This window comes from Pimephales promelas, chromosome 8 (assembly GCF_988280905.1).
Source record: "Pimephales promelas chromosome 8, fPimPro1.hap1.1, whole genome shotgun sequence".
NCBI lineage: Eukaryota > Metazoa > Chordata > Actinopteri > Cypriniformes > Leuciscidae > Pimephales > Pimephales promelas.
Window position 1 is genome coordinate 2,856,031 of NC_142776.1, and position 19,039 is coordinate 2,875,069.

The 19,039-nt window shown below is 36.2% G+C and overlaps 1 protein-coding gene across 11 annotated transcripts in view; it reads left to right on the forward strand.

Moving 5' to 3' along the window:
* Positions 1 to 19,039, forward strand: part of ptprfa (protein tyrosine phosphatase receptor type Fa) — a 255,269-nt gene that overhangs the window by 225,434 nt on the left and 10,796 nt on the right. For 6 of the 11 annotated variants that reach the window (XM_089133721.1, XM_089133722.1, XM_089133723.1 and 3 more), the window contains 8 exons: positions 311 to 423; positions 4,608 to 4,640; positions 5,154 to 5,251; positions 10,485 to 10,608; positions 12,366 to 12,541; positions 16,172 to 16,291; positions 17,897 to 18,051; positions 18,137 to 18,422. In XM_089133721.1, the coding sequence (XP_088989847.1) occupies positions 311 to 423; positions 4,608 to 4,640; positions 5,154 to 5,251; positions 10,485 to 10,608; positions 12,366 to 12,541; positions 16,172 to 16,291; positions 17,897 to 18,051; positions 18,137 to 18,422 (1,105 nt within the window). The remainder of the gene's footprint in view (positions 1 to 310; positions 424 to 4,607; positions 4,641 to 5,153; positions 5,252 to 10,484; positions 10,609 to 12,365; positions 12,542 to 16,171; positions 16,292 to 17,896; positions 18,052 to 18,136; positions 18,423 to 19,039) is intronic. The other 5 variants (XM_089133725.1, XM_089133732.1, XM_089133727.1 and 2 more) reach the window with 1 other exon arrangement.

Genomic DNA, 19,039 nt, shown 5'->3' on the forward strand with positions numbered 1-19,039 from the left:
TGGCATTTCCACATTTCTGACAAATTCACCCTACACACACAGTGTCTGTGCTGTTTTCTTCCTGTGACATTTTCTCTTTTCTCCCCTCTTCTTTTCCATCTCTTTCGGTGGGATGCAGCAAACAGGAGAGGTGGGTATCGAGCGGTTCTCTTTGATCCGATAATAAGCATGGGATGCAATGGGAGGGTTTAATTGAGCTCGGATTAGCTAACAGATGCTAACACACAGGAAATATCTTGCATGTTTACTCCTCCACCTGATCGCTGTGTGTTCGTACGCTCATGTATGATGTCATTTCCTGGCTGCACAGGAAGCGCTCCTCTCCTTCGGCTAAAGATGAGCACTCAGCTGGAGTTAAAGATCACTTACTGGCCCATTCCTCTGACCCGGTGGAAATGAGGAGGCTCAACTACCAGACACAAGGTACGTCACCACACACTCATAATGAGGGAGGCTGTGAGGTATACACAGTGACTTTTCATGCCAACTGAGGGTCATTCTTGAAAACAAAGCTATAGCAGCTAATATACTTTACGTGACTCACAAATAATAGATACTCTAAATAGCCTGTTAAATTTACAGGAAAAAACAGCAGATGTGGTTGCCAGAAATTCACAGTAAAACAACAGTGAAACTGTTTCCATTGCTTTTTTTACTACTGTATAGTGATATATATATATATATATATATATTAGGGCTGTCAAACGATTAATCACGAGTAATCGCATCCAAAATAAAAGTTTGTGTTTACATAATGTATGTGGGTGCACTGTGTATAATTATTTTGTATATATATATTTATATATATAAATAAACACACATGCATGTATATTTAAGAAAAAAATATTATTTATATAAAAAATATTTATAAATCTATATACAGTATATACATGAAAATATTTCTTAAATATATACAAGCATGTGTGTGTATTTATATATACAAAATAATTATACACAGTGCACCCACATATATTATGTAAACACAAACTTTTATTTTGGATGTGATTAATCGCGATTAATCATTTGACAGCCCTAATATATATATATATATATATATATATATATATATATATACACACACACAGTGATGTGCATAATTTTGGACACCCGTGCTAAAGTTGCCTAAAAAGAGGAATAAAAAAAATCATCTTTTGGAAATTTAACGAAACAAAAGTATTTCAACATATGTATAATCAAAAAGTATAATCATATGTCCTGTGTCATCCATGGATTTCTTTAAATGTCCATTTACTATTTTTCATTGTGAGAAACCCATAATTTTTACAGTATTTTACAGTCAAATTATATGTAATGCAAGTTAATCACCTATGGTTAGTTAACTTTAGGCAGTTTATAGGCTTTTTCTGTTTTATTTTTAATCTAATAATTCTAAGCTAACATACTCCATAAAGCAAAAAAAAGGGTAAAATATAATTAAATAAATTTTTTATGAGAACTATTTTATTCATACTTTTGTACTATCATGGACATTTTGTTGTGAAATCCTTTAAGAATGCATGCGAAACTGCCGGGTTGGAAAGCAGCGACATGATACTATCCACCTTTTGTTATGTTTTTAAAAGCTCACTTGGTTTTGCAATAGAGCTATAGTTTCAGTTTGGGGTTGTTTGAATGTAGACCTCAGAAAGAGAGACAGAACTACTCCCTGGATTTATGGATGTGAGGTTCAGATGTGAAGACAAAACATTATTCACAGAACCGCACTGTTAGGTGAAGGACACACACTGAGGATCTCAAACACACACACACAGCGGCATCAGATCATATTCCTTCATTCGGTTCGGACTGAGCTTTGAACTTGATGGGAAAATTAAGCAGGATGATTCCTTCTCACTTCCTCCCATCCATATTTTGCACCGTCTCTTTCTGTGTTTTTTTTCTCTCTCACTTTCTCTCTCTCAGGGGAAATTTCCGAATGCTCAGACATTTTGCTGACTTCAATAAGAATCTGCTTTTGCTTCAGTTGCAAAGTGACTCATGTTCTTATGTCAGATTGTTGGGCTGCAAGCGCACGCTTGACTGATGCGCAATCTTTCTCATGGCAAAACTGGAGAAATATTCATGTCTACTTCCCTGGCATAAACATTGATTTTCCTTGCTTGCGAATCTTCAAATGAGGAGCCAGGCTACTAGTGTTGTTGTTTATTTACTTGTGAAAGTTCAGCCTTTGTGTTTCAAAAAGCTTTAGGACACTTTGAAAGTGTAAAATGGCTTACCTCACAGATAAAGAGTGTTTGTAGTGAAGCGACGTGTCAGGCAAACCGCTCGATAAGATATGCTTGACGTGCAAACCACGCTCACAGTTTAAAATAAAGTGAATAATGTGATACACAAGCTAACTTTTAAACATTATGTTGTGTTGACATGCTGAAATCCAAACAGTCCTTGATTTCTGAACCAAGAGTTGTAATATGAACTAAAAGAAGGCAGAGCCTTTCAGAGCTTTTTATTGTTTCTTTGGAAGGTTGTTGTGGATCTATAAAAGATCAGAGAGTCTGTAGGATGACAAAAAAAATCAATATTAATCATATCAAGAAATAGTAAGGGTTAGTAAGATTTTTTTTAATGAAATTAATACTTTAATCCATCAAAAATGCATTAAATTGATCAAATCAAATAATCAAAAGCAAATCAGCATATTATAATGATTTCTGAAGGATCATGTGACACTGAAGACTGGAGTAATTAAATTTTAAATATTCAAATAGAAAACAGTTATTTTAAATGATAATAATATTTAATGGAGTAGTCCATGTCTTTCTTTCTTCAGTCGAAAAGAAATTAAGGTTTTTGACCTTAAGAAATTATGGAATTTTTCTCCATATAATGGACTTCAGTGGGGTCCAAAAGACAGTTTCAGTGCAAAATGCAAATTGTTCATAAGGGTCTTATCAAGCGAAACGATCACTCATTTAATAAATAATTAACAAAGTTTATGTTTTATAAGCTCAAATGCTCGCCTTGCTCTGTTCTGTGATGCGTGTTCGTGACTCTCCTGTTCAATCAAAATGAACGAATCTTTTCCTGAGTCATTTCATTCGTTGAATGAACCAAATGACTCTGAAAAAGATTTGTTCATTTTGATGTACGAGTTGATGTTCGAACAGGAGAGTCACAAACTACTCCTTTAAGGTTAATGTTTTTACTGTATTTTTGATCAAATATAAGTAGCCTTGGTGAGCAACAAAACCAGTAAAAAATCTTACCTATCCCAAACTTTTGAATAGTAGTGTACTACTGTAACTTAAGAAATATCTTATTATGAAGGATTTACATTTTATTTTTAAAAATGCTTTTGAAAACCAAATTGCATGTGTTTTCTTAGCCAGCTTTTTATAATCCAATCAAAGTGCCTCACTCTATAGACCCCTTTTGCGTCGACATCACAGTTACGTCACAGCGCTAGTACAAACCAGCACAGATTCGGCTACATAATAATTAAATTATTATTATTATTATTAAATGTCATATTGTTGTGTTGTTGGGTGCAAGAATCAATGAAAAATAAGCATGCTGTATCTGGAATGTTTATTTCTAAAATGTAAAAAATATCTATTTTCAAGATTGGTCCAGAAGCACTTCCTGTTTCAGTTTGTAAATGGTTTCTTAATTTCAAATGTAAAGAAAATATCTTAAAGATTTTTGTTTAAAGAGTTTGTTTAACTTTTTGATTCAGTTGTATATGTTCTGTTGGTTGTACTTTATCCCAACGCTTATATAGTGTTAAAAAACTGAAACGGGAAGTGCTTCTGGACCGTGTGTTGTTTACATCTCGCGAACAATTTTAGAACAATTAGAGAACTTTTTTTTTTTTTTGGTAAAAGGTTCTATTGGCCAAGTACGGAACCCCAGGGTTCTATATACCCAGAGGAACCCTTTTTTTAAGAGTGTATAGAACCTTTTAGGGGTTCCAAATACGTAGCACTGATAGAACCTTTTTAAGGTTCTATATAGAACCTTTTCTTCTAAGAGTGTATTAACTCACTTTTTCCAGTTCAATCAACTTAAAATTTTAAGGCAACCAGGTTACTTAATTTTTTAAGTTAAACCAACAATATTTTATTCAGTATTTTAATTTTTTATCATTAAAATGTCACTCTTTACATTGTCGTCTTCTGCAGATCGTAACACACAAGTCTCGTACATGACCATTCAGCACTTAGTTATAGGCATCTAAAGATTTATAGTTTCTCTTTACGCTCGGTTTTTCTGTCGGATAGGTGTAGAAGTCAGGCCACTCAACCGGAGGGAGGGTTAACGTGAATCCTGTCAGATCGTCCATCCATTGAGTGAGCGTGTACGGGTCAGCCAATCTGGTGCACTGAGTGACCTTGCACATTATGATAAAATCGGATTTTCTCCAGTCATTGTTAAAAAAAACGATCAGGGAAGCGGCCAGAGGGATGCCCCGCCCACAAAAAAAACGTTACTGTGTTTACCAACTGAAAAGGGGTCTATATTATTTACACTAAACCTGCACATACACTTAAATATGTGGAGGAAGCCATTTCATGTCTTCTGCTCGTCTCCTTCCTCTCTTCTGTCAGTGGCATGTATCACAGTCCCTCCTCATCTTCTTTCTGCAGGTTCCAGTGCCTTCAGCTGCACCAGCACTTCAAGTTAGTTTTGCTCTTTCATTCCTGTGTGAACTTTCACTTCCTCCATTTTAAATGCTCCTCCCACCTGTCCATCAAGTCCAAAGTCACGCCCCCTCCTCCACCACTGGCTGCTCTTAGTTAAAGCGTCCCTCAACAGGCCGTCCGTCTCAAACACGGGAAAACGCTGTGTTTTTAATGTGTGCTCAGGTTGTAGTCCTTCTGTCATTTACATGCCATTTTGATTGCACAGGACAGCTTACTATTGCCACCTTGCTATTGACCCGGATGTAGTTCATATGTCAGCCAACGAGCATGTCCGTTCACTGCTTACGTCACTGGCACATGGCATGGTGCTACAAGCTTTCTCCTTTGCCTTTCTATTTCTCTCATGCTTTGGGTTGTTTCCATTTTTGCCCATCTTACAAATGCCTAAAAACTGTAAAAACCCAAAGTGTGTTTGTTTCCCTCAGCAAAACAAAGCAGGCCAATAGAAATCTCTGCTGTAAGTTCATCCATTGTTTTTTTTCCCTGCAGGAATGCGGGAACACCCTTCAGTTTCAGTCTGTGCTTTGGCTGACCACATCGAGCGGCTGAAAGCCAACGACGGCCTACGCTTCTCTCAGGAATATGAGGTAACTCGTCCCAAGTCCGTCTGAGCGACCTTGAGGAGAATCGTCCTCACTCTTTACCTTCTGTTAAGGCCACCGAGGGGTAATTGCTTGATGTCCTAGAACAAGCATCAGAAATTTACATAAAAATGGTCTGCTGTGATAAATCAGGACAATGCGAGGAGCAGAGCGCATCCATTATGGATTACTTGTGCAGCTGGAAAACACTGACCTACATCTGCATGATTTAAATTGTAGAACGGGACACGGAAATCGTGAAGTAGTTTCAGATGCAGGTTTTTCACTAACAGTGAGGATTGTGGTCGATTTATTATGTCTGTAAATTTGAAGCAGATTCGTCTCAGAGCTGTTTATTGCTCCCTATATGCGCTCAAAAAACAGTTCTGCAGACTCATGAATTTAATTGTGTGCCAATCATATTTTTTTAAAGAAATGAATGCTATTATTCAACAAGGACACTTTAAATGTGTAATGTTACGAAGGTCTGTTCACTCTTCATATTTGCAACGCCTCGGGGCATCCAAGACCAAGTCCTATATCCTGAAATCTCACAAACTGCTGTCCAAACTCACACTTAAATAACATATTTCAAGTCAGCAACCAAATCTGACATAAACTGTCCCATAAACGGAGCTTCTAACAGCAGCTCCAGTGACTCAGTGACTTTACCAATTGCCGATTAGCTCTTTTATTTAGAAGGCGGGGCTTATTTTTCCCATTCATAAGTATGAGTGTATAGTCCTTGTATAAAGTCTTTGGAATAACCCTTCAAAATAGTTTATTCAATGGTCACACTTTAAATTAAGATCCAATTCTCATTATTAACTATGATTACTGCCAGAGATGTATAAAGTACTAGAAGCCTGGACTTGAGTAAAAGTACAAGTGCTCAATCAAAAAAGTGACTTGAAGTGCTCTTTAAGCACCACACTTAAGTCGAAGTACTATTACTAAGTATACTAAGTATTCAACATTTTTTGTTCTTAAGTATTGCAAGTAGTTTATTTTTAAAATTCACTACTTAAGTACTAAAAGTAAAAGTACAAGTATTGTGTCATGAAATAATGAAAGAAAGCAGTCAAAAGTTTGAACTAGCAATCAAATAAGGCGCTTTAGCGGGATACAAATGTAAAAAAAAATGTCATTGAAGGGCAACCCCTGCATTAGTTGTCAATGTGTGTGTCAATCAAACCATTACCCTATAACACTGGCGTGTGATTTAGGCAGCATGAAAGCCAACTTGCAACGAATGATTCATCAAATTTTTATAATTGTAACGAGTAACTAGCAGAACATTAATAAAATATCGAAGTAAAAGTATTAAATTCATCGAAAATATCTACTGAAGTAAAAGTAGAAGTATGAGAAAAAAACAATATTCTAGTAGAGTACAGAGACAGCATTTTAGTACTTAAGTACAGCACTTAAGTAGTTCTACTTCGTTACTATAGATCTCTGATTACTGCTTATTAATTAGTAAGGTACTTGGTATTGGGTGAGATTATTTAATAGTGATATTTGGACCCTAAACTGAAGTGTCACCGCAATACAAGAACACTTCGATCCATCACTGTCTGTACAGAAAACACTAAAGAAATTGCCACTAACCTAAAAAACGTCCAGGAAATTTTTATTTTTAATTTTTATTTTAATTTTATTTTTTTGCGGAATGGACGCCATTGGATCAGTGCCCTGTCAATCACTGCTTGATTTGCGATTCGCAAAGCAGAATCACAGGTACTTGTTTTTCAAACAGTAGGAGAGACACGTCACTGTTCACTGTATATACACACTCAGTTACAGTATATATTTTGAAATATCGCATTTTGAAGTATCGTGTGTGACTAATCAAGCCAGTAATGTTAGATTAGCTAATGTAACTTAATCGGCAGACTGTAGAGATGACTTGTCAGAGTTATTCCACGGCAGTGCACACGACTTCATAAATATACAATACATATTACTTTATCTGTTGTTTTAAACACTAAAGGCACTATAATTTTTTTCCAAAAAAGCCGTGCCGTGGTAAACATTCGAATGTGAGAACGTTAACACCATAGCTACATGCAACTCTGTGTAATTTATACCCTACTTAATGGGTTTTTGTTTATTTTTACACCGTAACAGAACAGGTTTCTTTTCGAAGAAACCATGTGAGAGACAGATTTCATGCAGAGAACGTTCGCCGACACACACACTCAATGTTTGTGTTGAGAATAAAGCATATTAAATGACTAATAGGTGATGTTATTTTATTTATTAGAACAAAAAAGTGGTCCAATTCATGTAAAATACAGGCTATTGTTTAGTGCCACATTTAATAACATTTATATTAGGGCACTGGGCATTGCAAAGATTTTTTTAAATCTTGCTTAATATTTTCTAAACAAGTGTTTATTCCCAGTTGAATTTTCTGATTTCTGATGACTAGTTTTTGGATATTTAAAATCCTGGAAACATCATATAAACTCATGCATCTACAGAAGACTACAACTTACATCACACACACACACACACACACACACAGTCACGCCAGCATCTAAGGCAGTACCCAGATCGCCAGAGCTTGAAATTAAAGCTGGGAAACGACTCTATTAGGAGTGTAGAGAGTGTGAGAGTCACCTGCTTTATTAGACAGCTAATCCTGCTGTGTGTGTGTGTGTGTGTGTGTGTTTGGGGGAAGGGGCAGGACTCTTCTGCCTACTTGAGTTGTTATTATACGGTGAGCGGCTCTTCTGAGTACTTAAACAATCAAGACCTTAATATAGACATCAAATACTGAGGGAGCAACACTGATCTAATCAAACGCCAAATGACTCGCATTAAACTCCAGTACAAAAGAAGCTAACAGGATAAACAGATAAAGAGGGGCTTATGGGGAGGGAATTGTGTACAAAGATGGAGAGAATGTGATATATATCTGTAGGTGATTAAAAAGAAAGTGATAGATGGTGCAAGCCGTCATCTGTGGGAGTGTCCTCTCCGAGTTCGACATGCATTTATAAGTTTATGTATACGTTTATGCAGAGCAGCATGTCGAGAGTTCACACAAACAGACAGAGCTCCGTCACACACTCTTCTGATTAGTTGTGGTTTTGTGTTGTGCAGGATTTTGGCCTTTAGTGTGGACAAGCAAATTGCTCATTGGAAATCTTATTATGTCAGGTTAGCACACAATGTTAAGGTGTGAAATCATCCCTGCACATCAAAGCCACAAACACAAACCAATGCATAAAACATAGTGTGCTGTTAGACAGTGTAAGCTGACAAATAATCACCAGCAATGTGACAGTTCTTCATAATTCATCTTTTAAAACAGAATATCAGCCTCAGATTTCTCTTCATTTCATATACATCTAAAAATAATGCCACATTGCACTTCGAAGGAACTGTGCATGTCAATACCCAATTCTGACATGTTTTCCACAAAAAAATATACAGTAGCACAACTGTTTTCAACATTGATTATAATCATAAATGTTTCTTGAGCAGCAAATCATCCTATTAGAGTAGATCATGTGACTCTGAAGACTGGAGTAATGATGCTGAAATTCACAGGAATAAATGACACTTTACACAAAGAAAACGTTTTTTTTTTTTTTTTTTTTTTTTAAATAATATTTCACAGTATTAAAATTGTGCACTTAAAATTGGTAACACTTTACAATAAGTTTTAATTTGTCAACATTATCCAAAAATGTTACATGAACTCAACATTTAATTTCAACATTTACTAATATATGATTAAAATCTGTTAATATTACATAATGAAGTTGAGCTAGCAATGAACTAAATACTTTAACAAATGTATTGCTCATCATTAGTTAAAGGGATACTCCATTTTTTTTTTTTTTTTTTTTGGAAATAGGCTCATTTTACAACTCCCTCAGAGTTAAACAGTTGAGTTTTACCATATTCGAACCCATTCAGCTGATTTTCTGATATTTAGACGAATATCAGTAACCAGACAGTTTCTGGTCTCATTGACTTCCAAAGTAGGAAAAAATATATACAATGGAAGTCAATGGGACCAGTCTCTGGGGGAGTTGTAAAATGAGCCTATTTCCAAAAAAATATATCCCTTTAAAGCATTATCATTATAAATTGTTAAAGTGTTACCAAAAAATCGTATCGACCCCAAGTTTTTGAACATACTTCACAATAACTGAAGTGCTAGAAATCTCAGAGCTGCAGTAATGAGATGCAGAGAGACTAGAGAACAGCCGAACTGACCCGTGTCTCATCACTATGGTAACAGCAGGGTAGGATTGGGCGGTTCCGGCTGGAAACGATGGGCAGGTCGAGGTGGAGAGTTGTAGTGCATCTGCTACTGTTTCACAGTCATCATGAAATCTGAATTGACACGGGTCTCATTATGAATGATTCAATGGATACGTTTGCATGCACAACTTTTGTTTCAATCGAACTGAATCAATTCCGATCGATGAATCCGAACGTTGTGTTTACATGGACGCTAAACATGTCACAAGCTTCAAATCGGAATAGATTTTTCCGATTTTGCCATGCGCAAACTGCACAAATTCCCGCTGTTTACATATAACAACCATTATCGTACATTGGTTCTTTATTTGTTTGAAACAGCAGACTTAATTTTTATCCATTTCTGGTCATAATCTGGAGACAATGAGCTTATGAACCGTTTTGCTGTGCTGCTTATATTTATCACGCAGTAAAATGCGTCTGTTCGGAAGAACAAGGACTGGTGGGACGTCCTGCTCCGCTTCACAGACACTGAGTGATCATTTATACTTTATTCAACAGGAAGAACAGCTCGTTCAGCGCGTCAATTTCAACGTCATTGCACATGCGCAGTCCTTTCAGATTCGGTTTTCAATCCGGATTAGTGTTCACATGTCCTCTCGATCGAATAAGAAAAGGAATAAACCACCCCTTTCAATCTGATCGAAATTTCACTCGGATCGATTAAGGTGTTTAAGTCCGATTGATCCGCCAATGCAACCACTGATTATGTGGTTGCATGTAAACGTAGCCACTGGTGCTCATTATTACATGCATTTGTAAACTTTTATCAAAATGAAATGAAACTTGCTCCAACGTCCCTTGTTTCTTGTTAAATTGTTACACTGATTCCTTATCTTTTCATTGAATATCCTGAATAGGTTATGTTACAATAAAACTGGTTTTCATGTCATTGTTCAAATGCTGATGGTCTAGATTTCTTACTAACTCATACTAACCGCTCATGTTTCTGCAGTCTATCGACCCTGGCCAGCAGTTCACCTGGGAGAACTCCAACCTAGAGGTCAACAAGCCCAAGAACCGCTATGCAAACGTCATCGCTTACGATCACTCCAGGGTCGTGCTGACTCCTGTTGATGGTACATGCCGAAACACACTTTTCTTGGTTCAATTGAACAGCATATCTATCACAATCTACATCTACTGAATTCTGTGAAAGGAATCCTTCAAGTCTTAAATCATTTACCAAATTGGAAATTGGTAAATTGGAAACACACTTTTGTCTTTGCTCTCACTTTTGATTAATTGAATGCATCCTTGCTGAATGAAAAAATATGACTGTTTATTAAAGGGCACCTATTATTGCATTTAAAATGTTCCTAATATTGATTTGGGATTTCACAACAACAGTTTTACATGCATGCAATGATAAAGAAAAAAAAAAAACACGTTTGTTGTCTTTTAATATGCATTTATTTTTACCGGATTTGCTCACCGACTCCCAAATGATTCGGTCAATGACTCATTTTTCCAAACTGCTCCTTTGCGTGACGCTAATCTGCGGTGATTGGTCAGATGACCCAATCAGTTATGTTAGCCCAATGCATAAATATATTGATAAAGCACTGCAGTACTACAAGGTTTTGCTCTATTCTTTATGACAACTCCAATAACAACGACATACATTTCACAAAACATTTACATTGGAGACCTAGAAGCTGTGCTGACCGTAACTTACACAACACACACAAATACTTATTGAGCACGCTGTAAAAAAAAAATATTTCATGATTTGTAATCGCAACATTTTTTCTTTTGTCAAATCAACTTAAATAATTTATGTAGTTCAGATAACATAATATTTTGAGTTTCTGATTATTAAATGATTTCCTCCATTGTATTAACTCAATTTTTCCATTTCAATGAACTTAAAATTTTAAGGCAACCAGGTTACTTCATTTTTTAAGTTAAACCAACAATATTTTTTTACAGTGCATGCTACAAAACACATAAAAACAACAATTATTAATAATATTAATGTGATTCGGAGGAAGAAGCTGATCCAATAAATGGGTACTGAACCTTCCCTCAGTGTCAACCGGCTCGCGAATCCACACTTGAAGGCATTTACAGTATGTTTGTAAAGCATTTGTCATTAAAATGATGCGAACAAAGCACAAGATATACTTGTATAGTTGTAAATATAAACTCTATAGCCACTGATTCTTCACGTGCTCGTCCCTAAACACGGAAATGCACTTCAGAACCATAGACATTAAAAGACATCACACTCTGGGTTGAAAAAAATGCTGGGTTGTTTTAACCCAATTTTGGGTCAAACATGGACAAACCCAAACGTTGGGTTAAAAATGTAATTAAAAAATGTAACCCAATGGCTGGGTTTGTCCATATTTGACCCAAAGTTGGGTTAAAACAACCCAGCAAGAGTGCATGGGCGCAGCCAATTTGATCATTTTTCGTGTCTCATTGGAAAAACGATTCATTAAATTGACTCAGAGTCGACTCATACTTTTGAGAGACAATAACTTTTTTTTTATGGTGAAGTTTCATATATAAAACTTTGCAGGATGTTTTTTTTCCTTAGATCTATGTTACACACTACATGAAAAATAATTTTCAAAATTCCATAATAAGTGCCCTTTAAATATTTAGTAAGTACTTTCTTTCTTTCTTTATTTATAAAGCACTATTTCAACAGCAGTAAGTTGTACCAAAGTGCTGTACAAAAATTCTAAAATATTAAATAAAATAAAGTCAATGCTTTTTAACATATTTCAAAATATTACATTGTGCACATTCCAAGTTGTTCTGCCAAGGACATGTTTTGTACAGTGCAGTGCTCAGCTAGCAGCCTTTCAATGTGTGTTAACCGCAGGTGTACCGGGAAGTGACTACATCAACGGCAACTACATCGACGGCTACCGCAAGCAGAACGCCTACATCGCCACTCAAGGTCCTTTACCCGAGACGCTCAGTGACTTCTGGAGGATGGTGTGGGAGCAGAGGACCAACACTATTGTCATGATGACCAGACTGGAGGAGAAGAGCAGGGTGAGATTTCACTCGGGAACTCCAGTTGTGTGGTTAATTGGGCTTTATATGGAACTAAATAAACTTTCTAGAGAAACATCATTTTGTAAAGTAGGAACTTATACAATCACAATAACAGCTATATATTCAGTGCTTAACACATTTATTAGACAACGAACCAATGTGAGGTGTGCCACAGCTGCCCTAAACTAACAGTATTGGTGATTACCAAAATCATGTTTCTATAATGATTAAAGGGATAGTTCACTTTGAAATTAATTTTTGGTATGTTTTAGCTTACCTCAAGGGCATCCAAGATGTAGGTGTCTTTGCTTCCGCAGTATTTTCCATTTAGATTTTTTTAAGTCAGTCAGTCATATAATGCAGGTCTATGGTCACCACCTCAAAGAGCATGCACAGAGAAGTCCAAATTAAACATGACAGGTAAAAAGGTTATAAAACTGTTCGTTTTCTCACACAAAACGCTTGTTTCGTGTCTTAGGCCATCAGTGTGTACTTACATTTACGAGTTATTAAATCATGTTTAATTTGGACATCTCTGTGCATGCTCTTTGAGGTGGTGACCATAGACCTCCATTATATGACTGACAGACAAGAACGGTTTGATCTAAAAATATCAAAATTGAAAATACTGCTGAAACAAAGACACCTACATCTTGGATGCCCTTGAGGTAAGATAAAACATACCAAAAATTAATTTCAAAGTGAACTATCCCTTCAAAGACACCAGTATGTGTAAGCTCTTTAGTCACAGTTGGCCAAGTCAAAGTCCGAACTTGAACAAATTTGGGATTTAGAGGATTTAATGATAGATTGATCAAAAACAAGTCTTTGGGGAACAAAAACTATTTGGAAGTCAATAACAAACAGACACTGTGGAAAAGTACTGTACATATAAACAATGACAGCAAGAATCCTTGAGGTTATCAAGGCCAGAGGACCCCATACAAAATATTATGGTTTTTTGGTTAATATATGTGAATAAAGACTCAGTTAAAGACAAATTACAATGAACTTTTCAGTTTTAAACTTTTATTTTGACAGATTCCTAAAATATTTGTGTTTTCTCTACAACTTAATAAACGCATGCAGACATGTGGTCTCTCCGAGAGTTATATAGAAAAGGAAGTGACCATAAGTGTCAGGTCTGTTGAGCAGGAAGTGATGTGGGTTTGTGAAAGAGGGAGGCGTTACATGTTCCCTCACCTGCCGTGTGGCCAGATGGTCTTTCTGTTTTACTCCACATGCTCAGTCTCAAAATACAAGATCTAATGTAAGCTTTATAATAGAAATATGTACCTTGTGCTTAGCCTTTTTATATACACATATTATTTGCGATATAATATAATTTGTATTAAGTTCCATGAAATGTAGGTACAGTATATATATATATACTTCATATAGCTCGCAAACATAACTTGATTTCAGTCTAGAATACACCAAAATAGAAAGAGAATATACTGATCGAATTGGGGAAAAATAAGCCTTGTTATTATGTGCTTTCAATAACACACTTGTCAAACTCTATGTAGAAAATGAATGTGATTGTACACCTTGCTGTGGTCTGTTATCACAGATATACTTTAATGTGCATCCCGAAACATAACAGGATTGTATTCATTTCACAATATGAAACGGCTTTATTACTTTCTATACTCTTAAGATTTGAAGAAGGGAAAACCGGGGACCTCCTCAATGAGGAAAATGAAAATTTTGACAAAGAAAAATGAACATGACATTTTTTTTAATTCATTCTAAAAAAGCAAAAAGTTTAACAGTGGGTTTTGGTTTGTCCGCAGTCTTTATTAATTATCGTGAACAAGTGCACAGATTGTACCTGTTCTTTGTGTAGGAAGAACAGCAGTGTTTACCAAAGCCCAGATGGGTCACGCTAATGCATCTCAACCCCAGCCATACCGGTCATTTCCAACACAGCCCTCGGTGCGCGTGTGTATGCACACACACAGTATGTGACCCGTGTGTGTTATCAGAGCCTGGGGGTCCTGGATACTCTGTGGTGCGTGATTCCCCATCTGTCCCAAAGAGAGACCCTCAGGCCACCAGCCCTGCACTCACTTCAGCGTCCAATAGAGGGCGCTAGGGTCCCACCCGCCCTCGATGAGCCAGACCACAGTTAAAGAGCCAAATGCAATAAATAAGTAAATACTAGGGCTGTCAAATGATTAATCACGATTAATCACATCCAAAATAAAAGTTTTTGTTTACATAATATATGTCGGTGCACTGTGTATAATTATTTTGTATACATATAAGTACACACACATGCATGCATATTTAGGAAAAAAATTATTTATATATATAACATTTATATTTTTATATAATATAAATTATATAAATCTATATACAGTATATACATGAAAATATTTCTTAAATATATACAAATGTGTGTGTATTTATATATATATATATATATATATATATATATATATATATATATATATATATAATTATACACAGTGCACCCACATATATTGTGTAAACACAAACTTTTATTTTGGATGTGATTAATCATTTGACAGCCCTAGTAAATACATAAATCATGTATACAAATTGTCAATATTAGTGTGTTTGAGATGTTAAATGCACCCAGTTTATGTGAAAAATAAAATAGAAATTCAAAATGTCTGTTTTTTTTCTACACATCCCCTTCCTGTAGTGCACGTGATCAGCTTTGATTCACGAGTCATTAAACATGATTTAATGACTCATGAATGTAACTACACATTGATGGCCTAAGACACGAAACGAGCGGTTTGTGTGAGAAAACCAACAGTGTTTATATCGTTTTACCTCTTGTTAACAGCTATGTTGAACTGATCTGAATCAGAAGTCCAACTGAACCGAACTGAACCGTGTCCGACTCTCGCACGTCTACGTCACGCATTGTTTACACCGAGATTTCGGAAGTTTTACCTTTCACTAAACATATTTAGATATACGGGAATATATCTAAATATGTTTAGTATGTCTAAATATGTAAAATATTAATTTCAAAGTGAACTATCCCTTTAATTTTGGCATTAAATAATTACTTTTTCACAGAGCACTGGTATCCTTAAATTGTATTTGGGTGGTTATTAATTATAATAAGAATTGTTAATTATATAGCCTTTCCAAAAGCCATTGGGTTAAAAATGTCATTTAAAAATGTAACCCAACGGCTGGGTTCGTCCATATTTGACCCAAAATTGGGTTAAAACAACCCAGCATTTTTTCGAGAGTAGGTTGCGTTACAATATAGATTAAGAAATTAAAAAAAAAAAAAACTCAATATCAAAGATGGCAGAAAGTAATATTCAGAGGTTACTTACAATAATCTCTTACAATATCCATAACAAGGCAGAGGCCTGCAAAAATAAGCATGTCATGGAACCTGAAGAGTAATATTCAGATTTTTTTTAAGTGTTTTTAAGAGGTTTTTGATGGAGAGAAGGGTGGATGCTTGACGGATGTCTTGAGGAAGAAGAAAAGACCTGAGTCCGTGGTCACCAGACTACTGAAAATACCAAATATGATACAGCCCCACCTAAGATATTTTTCACCAGCCGCCACTGGCGTCTCACAGCGCCAGTCCTTGTGTGATGCTTGTGTGTGTGTTTGTGATTGTAGGTGAAGTGTGATCAGTACTGGCCGAGCCGTGGAACAGAAACATACGGCATGATTCAAGTGTCCATGTTGGATACAGTGGAGTTGGCCACCTACAGCGTCAGAACCTTCGCTCTTTATAAGGTCTGTGTGTCTTTTAAATGATTATCTTTTTCTGTTTTGTTTTTTCACCACTTTTCAAATTTTTTTTTCAAGTGACTAATTATATTGCATTTAGGCTCTCAAAAAAAAATATGAAAAATATACGCCCGCTATAAGGTCTGTGTTTTCATAGATGATCATCTTTTTCTGTTTTGTTTTTTCACCACTTTTCGATTTGTTTCAAGTGACAAATTATATTGCATTCAGGCTCCGTAACAAAAAAAAATGCAACTATACTCAAAACAACTAGTTTTAGATGTTCATGTTGATTTAAATTTGACGCTCAGTTAGATGCGCTGCGTTCACCCAAATGAATGAAACTTTTCTGCTCATTAATTCTAGAAATGTCTTTTTGTGATGTGGAGGCGTCACACAGCAGAACTGAATAAATGAACCTGGAAATAGTTCCACAAAAACATCCCAATTTAATTAGTAGTGTGAGATGAAACTCCCTCTTGGTAGCAAGTCTGCTTGGGTACTAGTTGCCAACGTTTTAGAAAAGATTTCCAAAATAGAAAAGGATTTTTTTGACAAATTGTATTGGCTTTTACGACTTGTATAGTAATTCAAAAATTTATTTATTAGCATTGTTCTTTTTAAAACGGTGTCACCGTTTATGATGAAAGTCACACCACATAGCATTTTAAACAAATTTTTGAAGAGAATGTTTCTGCAAATGTTTCTTTTGTGCAATTCGTCCCATATAAGTCAACTTGTACTGTGAGTCAGTGTTTCCTTACTATTAAACAGACTGATTTACTGCAACTATGAGACCTGTTTTGATTGGCTAACCTCCATGTGCTAGCATAGTACTAGCATAGGAGCTGATATGAAAATGTTGGCAGTTTTAAAGGAGTAGTTCACTTTAAAAGAAAATTTTTGCTGATAATTTACTCACCCCCATGTCATCCAAGATGTCCATGTCTTTCTTTCTTCAGTCGAAAAGAAATTAAGATTTTTGATGTAAACATTCCAGGATTTTTCTCCATATAATGGACTTCAATGGGAACCAAACGGTTCAAGGTTCAAATGAGAGTTTCAGTGCAAACTGTTAAAGGGCTTTTAACGATTCCAGATGATGAATAAGGGTCTTATCAAGCGAAACGATCGCTCATTTAAAAAAATAAATAAAAAAGTTTAAGTTTTATAATCACAAATGCTCACCTTGCTCTGTTCTGTGATGCTCGTTCGTGACTCGTTCATCAAAATGAACAAATCTTTTTTCGAGTCATTTGGTTCATTCAACTAACAAAATGAACGAAATGACTTCGTCTGGAATCGTTAAAAGCCCTTTGAACAGTTTGCAGTTTGCACTGAAACTCTCATTTGGACCTTGAACCGTTTGGTTCCCATTGAAGTCCATTACATGGAGAGAAATCCTGGTATGTTTTAATCTTAAAAAACCTTAATTTCTTTTCGACTGGATAAAGAATGATATGGACATCTTGGATGACATGGGGGTGAGTAAATTATCAGCAAAAGTTTTTTTTAAAGTGAACTACTCCTTTAAGTTAACAAGCTCATACCGTACAAAACATAAAATCTTTTTTCTCTTCCTCAAATGTCTCCTTTAATCTGTTCCAACAGAATGGATCCAGCGAGAAACGGGAAGTTCGGCAGTTCCAGTTTATGGCCTGGCCGGATCACGGCGTTCCTGAATACCCCACACCAATTTTAGCATTTCTACGCAGGGTCAAGGCCTGCAACCCACCTGACGCGGGACCCATGGTGGTTCACTGCAGGTAGATCGTGATCTCCACTCACATGTCTATAAATGTGCATCTGTGACTCTAAATGTGAGATTTCCCTTGTGTTTTTCCATGGAAGCGCTGGCGTGGGTCGGACAGGCTGTTTTATCGTCATAGAGGCCATGCTCGAGCGGATGAAGCACGAGAAGTCAGTGGATATCTACGGTCACGTGACCTGCATGCGCGCTCAGAGGAACTACATGGTGCAGACAGAAGACCAGTATATCTTCATCCACGAGGCCCTGCTGGAGGCCGCCACCTGCGGGAACACCGAGGTCCCGGCGCGGAGCCTGTACACACACATCCAGAAGCTCACGCAGGTGTCACCCGGAGACACCGTCACCGCCATGGAACTGGAGTTTAAGGTCAGAAACACACACAGACACACACATATTCTCGATCTTTCTTCCTAACCTGGCACGACACAACAGGGTTCCAGTGTCAGTTCGTCTCTCCTCACTGAAAGCAAAACACTGCATAATCACAGCCAGTCAGAATGAATTTGATGAATAGGATACAGCTTCGGATGTTTGTGCATGGAAAAGTTATGAATGAAGCTCCCTATCCCATCTTCTTGAGCTTGAATATTTAAATTAGCAAGGCTGAAACGTTCATCACAATTCAGCACTGTCCCGAGCATCATTCACGTTCATGTTCTCACAATTTTGCATTGTTGGAATTCGTAAAAATGTTAATGGTCAACTGGATATTGACAGTGTTTCATAGATTCGCCAACGCTGATTTTTACTTGCATTTGGCACTTGGCGAGTGTTAATTTTAGTTTATCTAGGCTTTTTAGTAAAGTTGGGAACAAGGTTATTATTATTTACTAAAATCATTTAAAAAACGTTTTTGTTCATTAAAATAATCCTGAAATAAATTAAAAAAATTATCAATATTAGATGAAAACTTAATTTTGAATGTTACTTAGGGAATCAAATAAGTGAAACTTGAGCGCTAAAATTACTAATTGGAAATAAAT